This window comes from Hemitrygon akajei, chromosome 17 (assembly GCF_048418815.1).
Source record: "Hemitrygon akajei chromosome 17, sHemAka1.3, whole genome shotgun sequence".
Lineage (NCBI taxonomy): Eukaryota > Metazoa > Chordata > Chondrichthyes > Myliobatiformes > Dasyatidae > Hemitrygon > Hemitrygon akajei.
In genome coordinates this window covers 20075408-20094399 of record NC_133140.1, presented here as the reverse complement: position 1 = coordinate 20094399, position 18992 = coordinate 20075408, and the positions used below count along the sequence as shown (strand labels likewise).

Below are 18992 nucleotides of genomic sequence, written 5' to 3'. Positions count from 1 at the left end.
AGGCAAAGGAACCAAACGCACGTGGCTTCCTTCAAATGGCTGCCCGCTATTACGGGATCGCTAGCGTGTCTTCTGGTGCGTCTGAGGGGCCGTCTCTACAGCCCCTCTTTTATCTTGACTAGCAGGGTAGTAGATGTCAATCAGGTTGGGGGCGATGCAGTCTCTCTCTCAACCAGCCCACTTTGCCCGAGGGCTTGCGCGTAGCCCAGTCCCCAATCCACAAATGTGTCTCCAAGAGACAATGGCCAATGTCGCGTTATTTTGCATCACCGGGGTACGAGGCATCCGGCACGTCTCTCTCCCATTTCCTGGGTCCACTGACCCCCCCCCCCCCCAGTGCTCTTGCGATTCTCGCAAAGGAGGGGGCTGCAGGCATAACACCTGCGATTCTCACAAAGGAGGGGGCTGCGGTCATAACAGAGTCAGGTGTTCCAATCAATGAGCTGAGATTGGAGGTGTGGGTTGTAGAGGTGCCCTGCCCTATATTAAAAAAAAACAGGCACACACCTGGTTACTGACAGAGCCTGCTTTTCTCAAGAAAGATCTGTTTATGTGCTGCATGCTTTGATCACAACTTTCACAGGACCTTTACAAGAATAGTAGAGATGCATGAAGCTGAAAAGGCTAGAAATGCATTTCTGAAGATCTGAGTATTCCATAGTAAGAGAAATTGTCTACAATTGGAAGAAACTCAGTACTGTTGCGATTCTCCCTGGGAATAAGCATCCTGCAAAGGTCACACCAAGAACACAACATGCAATGCTGAAGGAGGTGGAAAGGAAGGGTTCACATACTCCTTCTAGCCTGGATTGTGAATGATTAAGCAATCTGTTCAATAAAGTCTTGAGAATACAATTGTTTGTTATTAGTTTAGGCAGGTCTGTCCATTATTGTGAAAGATGAAGATCAGACCACATTTTATTAGTAATTAATGCAGAAAACCAGGTAATTGCAAAGGGTTCACAATCTTTTTCTTGCAACGGTATAATCAAATCATACACATTAAAATTGGGTTATTCCAGCAGTAATTATTTATGAAAGCTGTAATTCTCAACATCTAATTTTTTTTGTCTTGATAAATGAGCATTAAGACATGTTTGTGTTCTCCACGGCCTGCCCATTCACATTGTGGTTATAGTGTGTGCAATCCTTAACATCACTGCAACGTATGGGCTTTGCTTTGCATCTCCTTTCCTCTGACCTCCCACCATCACTAAAGGTGACATTAGTGTTTCCTAAAGTCCTCAGCTCTTTCTTGTGTTATTGTCCTGGAAATTCATCCCCAACAGCATTAAGAGAATGTGTGCCAGGGCTATAATAATTCAGGGAAAAGACCTAACCTTTCCACATTGACATCTAGGATGTAAAAGCAACATTGCAAACACTTTCCATGTCCGAAGCTTAATTATATCAATAATTGTTAAATACTTGCAGTAAAGCAATTAAGTCAATAGATTTGTCTTCACATGACAATTACTCATTAGCAATCCATTCCATGCGGTCGTCCAAATCGCATCTGTTTGTTTCTTGTACCATGCATGAACAGTGTATAGTGTTATCATTGTCATTTAACAGAGTGTCTCTTTCTTTCTAGTTGCCACTCAGTCATGACCTCATCCTTAATCTGACTCAGGACGGAATCAAACTACTTTTCGACGCTTATAATCAGAGACTAAAGGTCAGTGAGGCTTCAGCTTCCTTTCCACTATGTACTAAAATATTAATTCTATCAGGAAGAATTGGGAATTTTGATGTGACAGTTAACATTTAATTAGATGATCAATTGCCTATGGCACAGTAGGTAGAAATAAAGTTTAGGAAATGAAAGGATTCAAATGCATGAAAGGAATTCATTGTTGTAAAACTTGTCATTATGAACATAAAGTGTTGAAGGGAGTTGAGTAGTAAAATGTAAGGCAGTTTAAGAAGCAGAGTTGAGAGAAGTATCAGAGGTGAAATTTGTAATTTTTACAGGACTACTATAGAGAGTGTAATTACAATGCATCATTTAAATAGGCAACCTTTGTTATATGCATATGCCATTTTTATCTCAAAAATTCATGCCAAACTGTAATACTAATTTAGGCTTGTAGATCTAGTGTAGCAATTTAACTTGACCCAAACAATGCATTTCACTTAGATGAAAATGTGATTAATTAAACTAATTTTTCATTTTAATGGCTCTGGACCTCTTCTCTTTGGAGTTTAGAAGATGGGGGTGGGGGGAAGAGGGAATGAATGGGATCTCATTGAAACCTATCAGATATTGAAAGGCCTTGATAGAGTGTATGTAGAGATAATGTTTCCATTAGTGTGAAAGTCTAGGACCAGAGGGCACAGCTTCAGAATAGAGAGGCGACTCTTTAGAACGGAGATGAGGAGGAATGTTTTCAGCTAGAGAGTGGAAAATTTGTGGAATTCATTGCCACAGATGGCCGTGAAGGCCAAGTCATTGGGCATATTTAAAGTGATGGTTAAATAGGTTCTTGATTGGTAACTGTCAAAGGTTACAGGAAGATGGCAAAAGAATGAAGCTAAGAGGGAAAATAAATCAACCATGATCAAATGGCGGAGCAGTCCTAATGGTCCTAATGGCCTAATTCTGCTCCTGTCTTATGATTGTTTAATTCAAGTGGAAAAAAATAGCAAACTAAGATGTGTACATTCTGCTCCATAGTTGTGGTTTATCCCTAATACTGCCAACACACTGTGTTAAAGTTACATAGTATGTTACATTGATGTTGCCTGACCTACCGAGTTTCTCTACCATTTTGTGTTGATTGCTCGGATTTCCAGTATCCGCAGATTTTCTGTTGTTTATAGTATGTTCACTGTTCTGTTAATAATCATTGTTGCTATTTGCTATACTACTGAAACTGAAAACTTTTTTTATTGTAATTTCAAGTGCTTGTATTATTTTCCAGTTTCTCAGATTTTTAATTGCAGGGGTTAGTTTCCTATTGTTTTCTCCCTCTTTGCTACATGTAAGCATTAGAAAATCTTTCCCCCCTCAAGGGGTGCAATGCTGAAATGGAAATGAGGGTAAACTCAGCTTCCCTTTGGACGGGCACTGATTTTTTAAAAAAAAGTTATGTTAACCAGTTAAACTGAAGCATCTAAACGTTGTCAGAAGCTGTTTATTACACTAAACCTGTGTAAATTTTTAACTTGAGAATTGCAGTGCTATATATTCATTCAGAATGATCCAACTCCAATTATGCAAATGAGGCCATACAGTTCATTTTGTCTGTGCTAGCCATATGAAAGTTCACAGATTGGTGCATTTCCATTGCTCTGTTCAGTTTACCTCATGCATTAATCCATTAAATAGGAATGAAAATGGGTGTAGTCCTGTAGTCAGTGTTCAAAGAGGAAGATATCTGCATAATTTTATCTGGATTGCTTTCTATCATGTGCTGTTAAGTATAAGATACTGTGGTTTAAAAATTCAGTAATGCTAGGGGAAAAATGTGGGAGTTATGATATTTGTTCTGGAGCTGAAGGGACTGGTTAAGATAGCTGGCTTGTTGTGATGGCATTTGATAACCAATACTGTAGGAATATGATCTTTCTTTGTATTATTTTTATTGCCTATTGGTTCACAAGACATGGAATGCCACCCTTCGCTGCCCCAGCTGTAATTGTGAAATCATACATTGGGGCGACACGGTATCTGGCAGTTAAGTGTGATGCTTTTCCAGTGCTAGCAACCCGGGTTCAACTGTGCCACCCTCTATGGGCAGTTTGTACACTCTCCCCATGATTGCGTGGATTTCCTCTGGGTGCTCCAGTTTCCACCACATCTCAAAGATATGCAGGTTAGCAGGTTAATTGGTCACATGGGTGTCAATGGGCAGCATGGACTCATTGCGTCAGAAAGGCCTGTTACCGTGCTGATTCTCAAAATAGAAAAATGTTAAAAAGCACCATGTCAGGATCGAAGGTTTTCTTTCCTGAACACCCAAATCAACCAGTTGTTTTGATCATGAGTATCAAAACAAGTTTTTGTTTCAGGTATATTGTAATTAAATCATTACTAATCCCAGGTAATTGCAAAGGCTTTGCAAACTTTTTCTTGCAACTTTATGTACCATATATAAACTTTAATTGAGTTTTTTTTTCTATATCTATGTATTGCTGCTACAAAGTTAACAAATTTCACAATGTGTGCAGGTGATTTTTAACCTGATTCTGATTCTATCCATCCATCTGTCATTGTGTCATTGTCTTTGGTGGCAACTTACTCTAAACCTCATTTACCAAACCAATCAAACTGCTGCGTATTTGCCCCAAATTGATTCCTCTCACTGCTGGATTCTTCTGAAGTGCCATTTGCTTCCCCCTTCCTTTTCTTGCCCCCATTCTAAGATTCCATTCTAGTGCTCAGCAGTACAGTCACCTAGTAATTACTTTGTCAGATGAATAATTAATACAGAAAACCAGGTAATTGCAAAGCATTCACAAACTTTCTCTTGCAACTGTATACATATTAAATACTTAAAATAAGTAGTGCAAAACAGAAATTTTAAAAAAGTAGAGAGATAATGTTCATGGCAGACATCCCACCTCTCCCGGAAGTTCCGGGAGCCTCCGGCATATTGCTGGCAGCTCCCTGATGCCTGCAAATTATATACAATATAACAGAAATCAATTTTTTTTTGAGAGCGAAGGGAGGGAACATCCTGATTGGTCTCTCTTTGTGCTAAGTAGACCTATCAGTTTTCTCTGTGGGCGGGCTTTACAGTTGACCCTTCTCTCTCTCTCATTGTCCATCAGTTCAGTTTAGTGTCCCGCAGCGCCATGGCAGAGTGTTCCAAAAAAAGAAAATATAAAACGTACTTCACCCCAGACTACACTAAAGTGTACCCCTGCCTAATAGGGGTCAAAAATAATGACAGTGTTGCTCACTGCACTGTTTGCAACAGTGACTTTTCTATTGCCCGTGGTGGGTTAAATAACTGTAAAAGACATGTTGAGGTGATCTAACAGGTGTCATTCATTCATTAGTATAGCTAATGTTATTTAACTGTTAGCTGCTAGGGAGCTACTCTATTGATGTCCTACGTGATAAGGCCAAACTCCCTGTAGACTTGCTTAAAGTAGCAATAGAATAAAAAAAACAACTCCATGATAATATAAGTACGTATTTTAATACACCCTTGGAGGTCGACCGGGGGAGGGGGGGGGTGCTACCTCCCTGAAATGAGTTTTTGCAGGGTGGGATGTCTGTCATGGGTTCAATGTCCATTTACAAATCAGAAAGGAAAGGTTTAGAAGGATATCAGTCAAATAGAGCTGGCTCAAATCAGAGGCTAGGATAGCATGGATGATTTGGACCCAAGGGCCTGTTTCTGTGTTGTGTGACTCTGACTTGGGTTAGACATAAGACATAGGAGCAGAATTAGGCTCTTTGGCTCTTTATCCCTGTCAACCCCATTCTCATGCCTTCTCCCCATAACTTTTGACATCCTGACTAATCAAGACCTATTAACCTCAGCTTTAAATATACTCAATGACTTTGCCTCCACAGTTGTCCGTGGCAATGAATTCCACAGATCCACCACCCTCCGGCAAAAGACATCCCTCGTCATGTCTGTTCTAAATGGATGTCCCTTTATTCTGAGGCTGTGCCCTCTGGTCCGAGAATCACGTACTATAGGAAGCATCCTCTCCACATTCACTCTACCTAATAATCAATGAGATCTCCCCTCATTCTTCTAAACTCCACTGAGTACAGGTCCAGAGCCATCAAATGGTTCTCATACATCTGGTCTAGGTGACTCACCTACCTTTAGACTTTTCAGCTTCCCAAGCACTTTTTCCTTCGTAATAGCAACTTCACTCACTGCTGCTTCCTGACACTCAAACTTCTGGAATACTGGTAGTGTCTACTCCACAGTGAAGACTGACACGAAATGCTTAGTTTCATCTGCTTTTTCTTTGTTCCCCATTACTACCTCTTTAACACCATTTTATAGTGGACTGGTATCAACTCTTGCCTCTTTTAATCTTTATAGATCTTAAAAAAATAAAAACTTCTGGTATCCTCTTTTATATTGTTGACTAACTTGCTTTCATATTTAATCTTTACCCTCCTTATGGCTTTTTAGTTGTCTTCTGTTGGTTTTTAAAAACTTCTCAGTCCTCTAGCTTCCCACTAATTTTTGCTAAGTTATATGCTTTATTTTGCTTTTATGCTGGCTCTGACATCCCTTGTCAGCCACAGTTGCCTCATCCTCTCTTTAGAATATTTATTCATCTTTGGGATGTATCTATCGTGAACCTTCTGAATTGCTCCCAGAGACTCCAGCCACTACTGTTCTGCCATCATCCCTGCTAGTGTCCACTTCCAGTCAACTTTGGCCAGTTAGAAACGTAGAACATAGAAACATAGAAAGCCTACAGCACAATACAGGCCCTTTGTACCCACAAAGTTGTGTCGAACATGTCCCTACGTTAGAAATTACTAAGCTTACCTATAGCCCTCTATTTTTCTAAGCTCCACGTACCTATCTAAAAGTCTCTTAAAAGACCCTATCGTATCCGCCTCCACCAGAGTTCTTCTATCATGCCTCTGTTATTCCCTTTACTCCACCATAATACTGATATATCTGACTTTACCTTCTCCTTCTCAGACTGTTACTTTAAAAAGTCATCTTGCAGGCTTTCTGCAAGTTCCCTCTTTGGGGATCCAGCTCCAACCTCATTTTCCCCAATATATTCATATTGCAATCCCCATGACTATTGTAATACTGCTCTTATTACATGCCTTTTGTATCTGTTACTGTAATTTATATTCCACATTGTGGCTACTGTTTGGAGGTGTTTATATAACTCTCATCAGGGTCTTTTTACCTTTAAGTTTCTCAACTACCCATAAAGGTTCTACATCTGATGCAAGAAGGCTGCGAGTGAACTGCTGATTTTTTCAGAGTGAAGGGAGTTTTTTTACTACTTGGGTTAAAGAGAGGTGAGACTGCACAGGCACGTGACGTCAGCCAGTAGAGCACGAGAGGTTTAAAAAGGCAAGAAATCTTCAATGGTTTTTAATTTGGAGCAAGAAGACTGCGAATGAACGGCTGATTTTACGGAGCGAAGGGAGTTTTTCAGCCCCTGATCCTTCCTTGTTCAGTCCTGACGAGAGGTCTTGGCCCAAAACGTTGACTGCTCATTTCAATGGATGCAGCCTGACCTGCTGAGTTCATCCAGCTTTTGTACAGGTTTAAGGTGCTGTGGAGTAGGTACAGAGGAGATGTCAGGGGTAAGTTCTTTTACTCAGAGTAGTGAGTGTGTGGAATGGGCTGCCGGCAACGGTGGTGGAGGCGTATATGATAGGGTCTTTTAAGAGGCTTTTAGATAGGTACATGGAGCTTAGAAAAATAGAGGGCTATAGGTAAGCCTAGTAATTTCTTTAGTTAGGGACATGTTTGGCACAACTTTGTGGGCCAAAGGGCCTGTATTGTGCTGTAGGCTTTCTATGTTTCTATGATGCTTTCTAAGGATTTGATTTTATTTTTTACCAATAGTGCTACCCCACCCCTCTGCCACCTGTCCTTTCGAAGCAGTTTGTATCTTTGCATATTAAGCTTCCAACTATGATCTTCTTTCAGCCACAACTCATTGATACTCATGCCTGCCAATCTGTAACTGCACTGCAAGATCAACTACCTTACTCTGTATACCATGTGCATTCAAATATAACAACATCAATCTTGTATTCATCACCCTTTTCAATTTTGCCTCCATATTACACTTCAATTCATGCCACTGACTGTAATTTTGCCCTATCATTTATCTGTTTTTCCTTAGTGTATCAACTTGTATAGCAGCTCCCCCATCCTCAGCTCTATCTCTCCAGTTCCCATTCCCCACCAAATTATTTGAATCCTCCCAAACAGCTGTAACAAATGTACCTGCAAGCATATTGGTAGCCCTTGGATTCTGGTATAACCTGTCCTATTAGTACAGATCTTTCCTTCCCCAGAAGAAATCCCAATGATCCAGAAATTTGAAAGCTGGAACCAGCTCTACTTCCTCAACTACTTGTTCATCTGTACTATCATCCTATTCCTGTCCTGACCAGCACAAGCTAGACTGGAAGTAATCCAGAGATTATTACTTTGGATGTCCTGCTCTTCAGCGTCTTCCCTAACTCCCTATACTCACTGTGCAGGACCTCCCCCAGCTTTCTACCTGTTTCATTGGTGCCAACCACAAGCTCCTCCTTGTCCTCGTCCACCTCGTCCTCGTCCACCTCGTCCTCGTCCACCTCGTCCTCGTCCACCTCCTCCTCGTCCACCTCGTCCTCGTCCACCTCCTCCTCGTCCACCTCCTCCTCGTCCACCTCCTCCTCGTCCACCTCCTCCTCGTCCACCTCCTCCTCGTCCACCTCCTCCTCGTCCACCTCCTCCTCGTCCACCTCCTCCTCGTCCACCTCGTCCTCGTCCACCTCGTCCTCGTCCACCTCGTCCTCGTCCACCTCCTCCTCGTCCACCTCCTCCTCGTCCACCTCCTCCTCGTCCACCTCCTCCTCGTCCACCTCCTCCTCGTCCACCTCCTCCTCGTCCACCTCGTCCTCGTCCACCTCCTCCTCGTCCACCTCCTCCTCGTCCACCTCCTCCTCGTCCACCTCCTCCTCGTCCACCTCGTCCTCGTCCACCTCGTCCTCGTCCACCTCGTCCTCGTCCACCTCGTCCTCGTCCACCTCGTCCTCGTCCACCTCGTCCTCGTCCACCACCTCCTCGTCCACCACCTCCTCGTCCACCTCCTCCTCGTCCACCTCCTCCTCGTCCACCTCCTCCTCGTCCACCTCCTCCTCGTCCACCACCTCCTCGTCCACCACCTCCTCGTCCACCTCCTCCTCGTCCACCTCCTCGTCCACCTCCTCCTCGTCAACCTCCTCCTCGTCCACCACCTCCTCGTCCACCACCTCCTCGTCCACCTCCTCCTCGCCGTCCTCCTCCTCCTCCCGGTCCTCCTCCCCGTCCTCGTCCTCCTCCGCGTCCTCGTCCCCCTCCTCGTCCCCGTCCCCCTCCCCCTCCCCCTCGCCCTCCTGCTCCTCTTGTTACTCTGAGACATCCTGGACCCTTACACCTGGGAGGCAACACACCATCCTGGCATGTCCTTTGCGGCCACAGAATCTGCTGTCCACCGCCTGTCACTGCTGCTCTGCTTGACTTTACCCTTCCCTGCTGAGCCTCAGAGCCGGCCACAGTGCCACTCTGATTTCTATGGCTATATGCAAGGGCATATCTCCTTGCATCATAAAGTTGTTGTAACATTAATACTCAAACAATAGTCTTGTAACAGACTTTAGGTATACTAAACAAAAAGGAACCAAGTTAAATGCAGAGTGCTAAAGAGATTTACAGATGACAATGAAGGGAAGAGTGCCTGGCCTCATTGTGTAGCGGCAATGGTACTGTTGTGTTTTTAATATTTCAGTAATATTTGAATAATATTGTAAATATATTCAATTAAGCATTCTTTGTTTAACTAATTCATCATGGGTTATATGTAATAGTACAGAATGGCATACGTCACCACACCACCTCGTCATGCGTGCACATGTCTTGCTTAAAGTAGATGAAACCCGCTGGTTTCCTTGGCTGTGTAAGTCTAGGGACTCACTCCGGTCCCGCCAAACCCGTGAGATTGAGACAGCTCTCCCACCCCAATCCCCGGTTTGTGTGGATGCTGTGTAATTTGCTACCCTGTTACAACTCAGTGCCAAGAAATAACAGACAGCACCCTGCATATGACTAAGGGAATTATGAATCTTAACTTAATTGAAGAGTTAGTAAAGAAAAGAAAGAAAAAGAACAAAAAGGGCCCATTATAATTAGATAGTAAATTTAATTGGAGTTGGAGCTCAACTTATACATATTATACATAACTTATTCATATGTATAAAGTTATACATAATCACCTACCCTGAGTAGACACCAGCACCTTGTTCCATTGAATCATGGTCCCCCACCAGGTTGAATTCTACAACCAGTTCTCCCCAGTGTCTTCTCTCTCCATCTCCCGCCGAACCAGAAAAAACCCCCCAAGACCAACCTTAATGGCGCTCACAAAGCCTCGCCTACCTCCAGTGTTCTCTCAAACCTACTCCTAATTAGATGGCACACATTCCTCAGCCACCCTTACCTTCAACAATAGCCCAAGCTGCTCTTACAGAAGTGCTATCTCCCAGGCGTTATCTCTCGGCTCCCTTGTTTTCCTTTTAATTAATTTCCTCAGCATCCCTTATCTTCAACAATAACCCAAGCAGGCTGAATGCACAACAGACTGCTCTTCCAGAACTGCTGAACTGAAAATCCCACAGCAGAGCATAAAAATGTGAACTAGGGTGTTACTCTTCCTCCCCCCCCAAAATAGTAATGCCCTCATGACCTTCAAATAATTTAACATCCCTTCATTAGTAACGGTTTGCAAAGGAATTTTGTGATGGTCAGGTGTTAAGGACCTCCAATCCATTTGTAAATGGTAGTGACATATTTCACTAGGGGGATAGGCACAACACTCTGTTCCCCCGGTGAGACATAGGCCAGCCTAACTGGGGGTTTCCTGACTCTTTGAGACCCCCTTATCCCATCATCTACTTCAGTTTCAGACATTCCTTGGGAACATTCTTGTCTACATGTCACAGCCTCCCCCTGCCCATTACTTGTGCCCATCCACTTGGCTGAGCTCAGCTTCATTCCCAGTTACTTTAGAGCTCAGTCTCCCTTCACTGTCCACCTGCAAGCCTGCCTGTCCACTGCAGGTCTCCCCCACCCCCATTTCACCTGCCTCATTGTGATAAGGGTTGGGAATCTCATCATCAATTATTGGGGAGTTTGTGAAGGGCAGCATATACCACACCGCCATTTCCTCATCCTCTGAGTCTGTATCACATTCAGGGGTAGTGTATGGTCTAATCCTTCCCACTGTTGGTCCCTCAGAGTCCTCCTACTAGTTAACACAAAGTACACTGCAGATGCTGATCACACGTACAAACAAGCTGGAGGTCGGACAGCATCCGTAGAAACAAGCAGTCAACGTTTTGGGCCAAGACCCTTTGTTAGGACTGAAGAAGGAGGGGGCAGGGGCAGGGGCCCTATAAAGAAGGTGGGGGGAAGGTGGAAGGTGCCAGGTGAAAAACCAATCAGAGGAAAGATCAAGGGGTGGGGGGAGGGGAAGCAGGGAGGGGATAGGCCGGAAAGGTGAAGAAGGAATATAGGGGAAAGCACTATAGGTAGTAGAAGAAGACAGAAGACAGAATCATGAGAGAGGTGATAGGCAGCTGGAAGAGGAGGCAGAGTGAAACTAGGATGGGGGAAGGGAGAGGGAGGGAATTACTGGAAGTTGGAGAATTCGATGTCCATACCAAGGGGCTGGAGACTATCCAGACAGTATATAAGGTGTTGCTCCTCCAACCTGAGTTTGGCCTCCTCATGGTAGTAGAGGAGGCCATGTATGGACATATCCGAATGGGAATGTGAAGCAGAGTTGAAGTGGGTGGCAACCGGGAGTTCCTGTCTGTTGTGGCGGACAGAGCAGTCCCCCAATCTGCGTCGGGTCTCGCCGATGTAGAGGAGGCCGCACCAGGAGCACCGGATGCAATAGATTACCCCAACAGACTCACAAGTGAAGTGTTGCCTCACCTGGAAGGACTGTTTGGGGCCCTGAATGGTGGTAAGAGGGGAGGTGTAGGGATAGGTGTAGCACTTACGCTTGCAGGGATAAGTACCAGGTGGGAGATCTGTGGGGAGGGACGTGTGGACCAGACAGTCCTCTTACTAGGTGTAGGATCCAGGTCAGGTTGTGGGTCAATGTGCAACTCTTGTCCCAGAGGTAGAAGGTGGTTTCGATGGAGAATCTTGACAGGCCCATTCCATCCTCTGGTTTTACCCAGAAAATTGGTACATTTGGCATCTGACTCTCCACTACATGGGGCGTAGCCTCCAGCAGTCAGCCAACTTATGCTTCAGATAAGTCTTCTGTAGTAGATCTTCCTTGCCAGTGCCAAAACAGAGGTCAACAGGCAACCTCTCCTCACGCCCAAATATCAGATAATACAGCGAGTACCCAGTAGCTTCGTTCTGTGTACAGTTGTATCAGTGAACCAGATGTCCAATATATTGACTCCACTAGTTCTTTTCGCTAATCTCCAAGGTTCGAGCATGTCTAGCGAGGTCCGATTAAACATAGAAACATAGAAAATAGATGCAGGAGTAGGCCATTCGGCCCTTCGAGCCTGCACCGCCATTCAGTATGATCATGGCTGATCATCCAACTCAGAACCCTGTACCTGCTTTCTCTCCATACCCCCGATCCCTTTAGCCACAAGGGCCATATCTAACTTCCTCTTAAGTATAGCCAATGAACCGGCCTCAACTGTTTCCTGTGGCAGAGAATTCCACAGATTCCCCACTCTCTGTGTGAAGAAGTTTTTCCTCATCTCGGTCCTAAAAGGCTTCCCCTTTATCCTTAAACTGTGACCCCTCGTTCTGGACTTCCCCAACATCGGAAACAATCTTCCTGTATCTAGCCTGTCCAATCCCTTTAGAATTTTATACGTTTCAATAAGATCCCCCTTCAATCTTCTAAATTCCAGTGAGTATAAGCCTAGTCGATCCAGTCTTTCTTCATATGAAAGTCCTGCCATCCCAGGAATCAATCTGGTGAACCTTCTCTGTACTCCCTCTATGGCAAGAATGTCTTTCCTCAGATTAGGGGACCAAAACTGCACATAATATTCTAGGTGCGGTCTCACCAAGGCCTGTACTGAAATCCTTTTGCTATGAATGCCAACATACCATTTGCCTTTTTCACCGCCTGCTGTACCTGCATGCCCACCTTCAATGACTGGTGTACAATGACACCCAGGTCTCGTTACATCTCCCCTTTTCCTAATCGGCCACCGTTCAGATAATAATCTGTTTTCCTGTTCTTGCAACCAAAGTGGATAACCTCACATTTATCCACATTAAACCTCTTAGGCTGATCTCTGAGCAATCCATAGGTCTTGTCAACCCCCAAATGACCAGAATCAACATGCAGTGATTTCAACACAGTCCTCCAGTACTTCTCAGGCAGAACCAGCTGGGAATGGCAAGGCCTGTCTGGAGGCGACATGACCCAGTATAGAGTCTGTTCCTCAACTCCAGTCTGGGCCATTCTCTCAGTAGCAGAAACATTGCAGAGTGTTTCATCTTGTCCGCTTGGGCCCTGTCCCCTTTTGCAACCACTGATCAAACAGCGCCTGTGCATGGCTCATCTCGCTGAGCGGCTGCCACTTCCCCAAGACTCGATTCCGGAAACCGCTTTGTCTTCAGAGCAGTCAGGTTGCAGAAGGCCTGTGGAATGACACCATCAGAAGCTCCCAAGTAATCAATTATGTGATTCTGCCTTTGACTTTCCTGATGGAAATCTGCCACATGGTTTTGACTCCTGGGGCAGGAACGCTCCCCCACTCTCTGTCCCTGTCCAGCCCTTCAGGCACCTGTCAGGACAAAGCATCAGCGTCACTGTTCTGACTCCCCGGCCGGTATTTCAGGCTGAAATCATAGGCAGGCAACGCGGCCAACCATGACGAGCATACAGTTTTGCTGAGGTCAGGTTGTTGTCCGTCCTCACCTCAAACTTGGCAGCATATAGATAGTCACTTAGCTTATCCACCACAACCCACTTCAAGACCAGGAACTCCAACTTGTGTATGGGGTAGTTTCACTCAGACAGACCCCAGCTGATAAATGTGCCCTGATCCTGATCCCGAGCATCCCCTTTCCCCCCTCTGTTGGTGCCCGTGTGCAGTACATATGGCAGTGGGGGGCGGGGGGGGGGGTCAGCAAAAGCCAGCACCAACACCTGGGTCAGCAGCTCCTTCAGCAACTGAAAGGCCTCTTCACATTTTGTATCCCATCTCGCTTCAAAAGGCTCCAAAGATAAGATAACCTTTACCATCCTCTCCTTTCATCCTTCCTTTCTTCCCCAAGAGAGGGTAACGGCACAGAAGCTGATTTAAAGGGAGACTTACTTTAGAGTAGTCCTTCATGAACCTCCGATAGTACCCACAGAATCCAAGGAACGAGCGCAGGGCGCTCACAGTCTGGGGTCTTGGTCTTGTGGTCACTGCCTCTATCTTAGATGAATCTGTATTTACTCCAATTCAGTGAGATTGTGTGCCCAACATAGTTGACAGGCGTCTTGCAGAACTGACACTTGTCCAGAGAAAGTTTTAACCCTTCAGTCTTGCTTCATTTTCCTCCAAAGTGGACCTCCAAGCACTGAGATCATCCAGATACACCAATACCTCAAGCAAGTTCATATCCCCCACTGTTTTCTCCATGACACACTGGAAATTCACCAGAGCTCCCAATATGCCCTGGGGCATCCTTTCGAACTAGAAGAATCCCAGTGGACATATAAATGCCGTCTTCTCTTTGTCAGCCTCACTCATTGGGATCTGGTAATATCCACTCCTCAAGTCCAGCACTCTGAACCACTTCGCACCAGTCAGACAGGCCAGCGCATCTTCGACCCTTGGGAACATATACTGGTCAGGGACGGTACGCCTGTTCAGTCCTGTAGTCCACACACACCCGTACCTTCCCATTCTTCTTCCTGACCACCACTATTGGAGACGCTTAGGGGCTTCTGGACTCAGTCATGACTCCAGCTTCCTTCAGCTTCCGCAGAGGCTGCCAAACGTTTTCCACCTCTGCAGGTGCCAGTTGCCACAACCTTTCTCTGAACAGAGTGTCCTCTGTTACCCAGATGGTGTGCCGAGTGCTCTTGGAACAACCCACATAAAGCTCGTCAGTAGAAAAAACATCTTCTCTATTGACCTCCCCTTCCAACCTCCAGGTACTGGGGAGTACCCAAAATTGAATGAATCAGCAGTCAACTTCCCCTTTTTCGGAGTGGGTTTCTCTCCGGTTTTTCTCAAAGGGACAATAGATGTTACAGTCACCGGAAAGAGGTGCGGCAGTGGCATCCCCTGCCTGAGGGTGGCCTCCCTCTTTGAAGTGTTCCTGACAATCCTGCTCATCTGTACAATCCAGGGCTTCTGCAGTTCAGGCCTCAGCAGGTAAGCATGATTCCTCTTTGTAACCTTCCAGAGCATCCACCAGGAGGTCTTCGGCCTTGGGCATTCTGGGAAATTTGGGGATTCCCATCACCCTAGCTACTTCCCCAGGCCGTAACACGACTGGTTTGGACTGGCTGTACCATGCAATCCCTCATTTATGTTCATCATCCAGCCTCTCTTCACTAGAATTATGACAGACAACACCAGTCACTCCCCTTCTCGCAGACCCCTATTCACTAGCAGCCCTGTGCTTAGTCTGTCCCCTCCGGGAGTCCGACTCCCTGTCACCTTTATTGTGCAGGGTAGCTGCACCCGCCGATAATAATCAGGACATCCCAGTCCTAAACTCTTCCACAAGCACCTTTATCACTCCCCGGTGTGAGCTATCAGAGGTCACTTCAGCCAAGGGTGCTACTACCGAGGACTGTGCCCTGCTGACGGAGGTCTCCTGCACCTCCATTGCATTCTCCTCGACAAATGAGGGAGCAGGGTGCGTCTTATGAGACATTCAGAGACCCCAAGCGATCATGTCCTGTGCCTTTCACCACTTGGTCCATTCTTAACTGATTCACCTCAGCCATTTGAATGCCCCCCCCCCCCCAATGCTGCAAGCAACTCAGCTGCCTCTCTAGCCAAAAAATGTAGGTGGAAAGCTTCTCGCCCTTATCCTGAAACATGTTCCAAAGCCCTGTCATAAGCTCCATCGGGAAACATTTTCTAGAGCTTGCATGTAGCCCGCAGAGGTAGCAAAGGGGTTCTGTGCCTTTAAGGATTTCACTATGTCAGTAATCAGCCTCCTCAGACTCTTTACCAATCACTGTGTCTTTTTACTTCATCAGAGTACTGCCACTTATCCAGCATCTCAGAGGTCTGCTCCGCCCAAGTTTGATATTCCTGCTCCCGCTTAGGAGTAGACTTCATTCCTGAGAACAAGCTGAGCCTACAATAATTAGGACTCTCTCCCTTGGCACTTGGACATTTATTCACCAGGGAGCAAGGGTCAATACCAACTCAGAATGTTCACTCTTCGCTGGAGGACTCATTAAACCTTCCAAATCAGAACAATCCTTCCCCTCACTCCACAGAAACGAGAACAGCTTGTCTTTAAAATCTCCACCCCCTAGCTAAGGGAAACTCTGCTTCCGATTCGGCACCCTTGTCTAGTCTCCCTTCCTCCCGGAAAGTATGGACAGCCCATGGCCCGCTCTTCACCTGGGGCCCTAATAGTACCAGGTAGGTTCATTGCCATTATGTCAGCACAAGTCTGGATTAAAACAAAATCTTTGCCTGCCATTTTGTCAAACCTCTGCTCCATGATCATAATTGCTTCTAATGTTTTAACGGTACTTAAAGTTCGAATTAACAATTTGTCGGCGATATGAAAGTCTACCCCCTCAATACACGTGCATTCCCTGCTGGTAACCCCGTGGATGCACAACACTGTTGAACCCCTACAGTGCCTATAACCACGTATCTTGATCACTTTACCGGGCAATAATTGAACTCAGGCTTAAGCACACAACCCAGTGACTCAATGCCCAGGTCAATCACACAGCATCCAACAGAATTGAGCCTGGATGAGCCCCCACATTGAAACCCGCTGGTTTCCTTGGCTGCGTTAGTCTAGGGAAGACACGCTCTGGTCCCGCCAAACCCGCGAGATTGAGATGGCTCTCCCTCTCCAAACCCCGGTTTGTGTGGATGCTGTGTAATTTGCTACCCTGCTACTCAGTGCAAAAAAATAACAGACAGCACACTGCATACGATTAAAGGAATTATATTTATGAATTGTAACTAAAGGGTTAGTAAAGAAAAGAAAAAAAGGGCCCATTAATATTAAACTGTCAAGTGTGTGCAAGTTGAAGATTAATTCTTCCAAAAGTCATACATATTCACTGATCCTGAATAGACCTCAGCACCTTGCTTCATCAGATCATGGTCCCCCACCAGGTTGAGTTCTACAACCAGCTCTCTGCGGCGTCTTCTGTCTTCATTTCCCGCCGAACCAAAAAAAAAACCCAAGACCGACCTTAGTGTCCCTCACAAAACCTCACCATCCCCCCAGTGTGTACTCCCAGTTCCACCATCCTAACTGGATGACACACGTTCCTCAGCAACCCTTATCTTCACCAATAACCCAAGCTGCTCTTACAGAACTGTTATCTCCCGGCTCCCTTGTTTTCCTTTCAATTAGTTTTTGATTTGTAGTTACAAAATATAACAGTGAGAAGGATGTTTTAAACAAACCCAAGGTGGCTATCTACCTGTTGATGTGCAGCGAGATGTTACTTTAAAAAAGGGTTCAGCGAGATGTTCAAGTTTTTCTTTAAAAAAAAGTCGCAGCGAGAAATGATCAAATGAAAAAACAGCATAGCACGTGTCTCTTCAGAAGGGTAAGAGAGAAGATGGTCGAGTAAAAACAAAGGCAAGAAACAGACAAACTCCCAGATCATAAACTGTGATAATCATAATTTTTTAAAAAAGCAGAAATGGCTGTCTGCATGAAAAAGATAGACACATTCAATTATAAAACAAACAACTGGCTCATTTTATACTGACCAAATTGACTGGCATTTTGAAGCAAATAAAATAGCCACTGAGAAGTGAGTTCCAATTTTGCTGAGTACATTGGATTTAACGGCATACAGTTTGCTCAGAAGTTTAGCTGCTCCGATCAAAGCAGCCGAAATGAGCTTTGCTGAATATTGTGTAAGTAATGCAGGAACATTTAGAGCCAAAGCCATTGCTGATTGCAGAATGATTTAGGTTTCATAAGCGGAATCGAAAGGGAAGAGTCAATTTCAGACTACGTGGCTGAATTGAAGAAGTTAACTGAGCATTGTCAGTTTAGTAATGGGCTTAATGATAAACTGAGATTATTTAGTTAGTGGAATTTTACAAGAAAGCATTCAAAAATTGCTCCTAACTGAAGTAGAACTTGCATTCAAAAGAACAGCTGAAATAACTATCAATGGAAACGGCAGACAGAGATGCACCTGAGTTGAGGTCAGGAATGAAAGTGAGCATGAACAAAATTGCAACATGGACACAGAAACCAGCCTAGCCTAACAAAATGAGTTACCTTTGCGGCTCACATACACCAGAGCAGTGCAAGTTTAAAGGTGAAATTTTCAGAAAATGAAACCATGTGGGATATGTGCAAACAGTATGTTAGGGAAACAAAAATAAACAGGCTGCACAGGGAAGAGAAAAAGATGAGAAAAAAACCAAGTTGTAGTTTCAAAAGAGCACTAATTTGCATGCTGTCAATGAAAAATGTGATAATGATGAGAATGACACAGCAATACAATTTACAATGTGAAAACTAATAATAGGCAATCAATATGGCTTACATCAGAAGTGAGTGGCAAATTAATTAAAATGGAATTGACACTGGGTTGGTTCTTTCAGTGATTCCATAAAATTAAGTTTGAATAGCATTTCATCGATACTGAACTGAAGCCTGCAGATATCCAGTAAGAACTTGTACTGTTCAGAAGATAATTCCTTTGGGAATGACATTTGTAACAATGAGATACAATAACCAACGAGCCATATTGGGCTTGTATGTGGTAAAAATAGGAGGGCCACCATTGTGGGGATGTAGTTGTCTCAGCTAATCACAACTTGATTTCAGATTCATCCACCATTACAAGGCACATTCCCTGGAATAGAGTCAACTGACAGCAAATTAAGAAAGGTACCTGATGATACGACAAATTTTAATGGATGGCTTAGGAAAATTAACATATCAAGGGTAAAATAGTGTTAAATGAAAATGCTGCATTCAATTTTTCAAAGCCTGTATGGTTCCTTATACCACCTGTGATAAAGAGCCAGTGAGCTTGATTGCATGGAGGCTGAAAGAATTCTTTCCAAGGTTGAGTGGAGCCAGTGGTTCCAGTGACCGAGA

General features: G+C 44.7%; 2 protein-coding genes across 3 annotated transcripts in view; one reads left to right on the top strand and one right to left on the bottom strand.

The window, feature by feature from the left end:
• The window catches only part of phaf1 (phagosome assembly factor 1), a 120530-nt gene that overhangs the window by 18809 nt on the left and 82729 nt on the right, over positions 1-18992 (top strand). For both annotated transcript variants that reach the window (XM_073069765.1, XM_073069764.1), the window contains exon 3: positions 1595-1678. In XM_073069765.1, coding sequence (XP_072925866.1) covers positions 1595-1678 — 84 coding nt within the window. The remainder of the gene's footprint in view (positions 1-1594; positions 1679-18992) is intronic.
• Positions 7391-15912, bottom strand: LOC140740941 (uncharacterized). The gene is made up of 3 exons (XM_073070582.1): positions 15435-15912; positions 13248-13346; positions 7391-9052 (listed from the first exon to the last, which is right to left on the bottom strand). The coding sequence occupies exons 1-3, from the start codon at positions 15585-15587 to the stop codon at positions 8090-8092; spliced, it is 1215 nt and encodes a 404-aa protein (XP_072926683.1). The 5' UTR covers positions 15588-15912; the 3' UTR covers positions 7391-8089.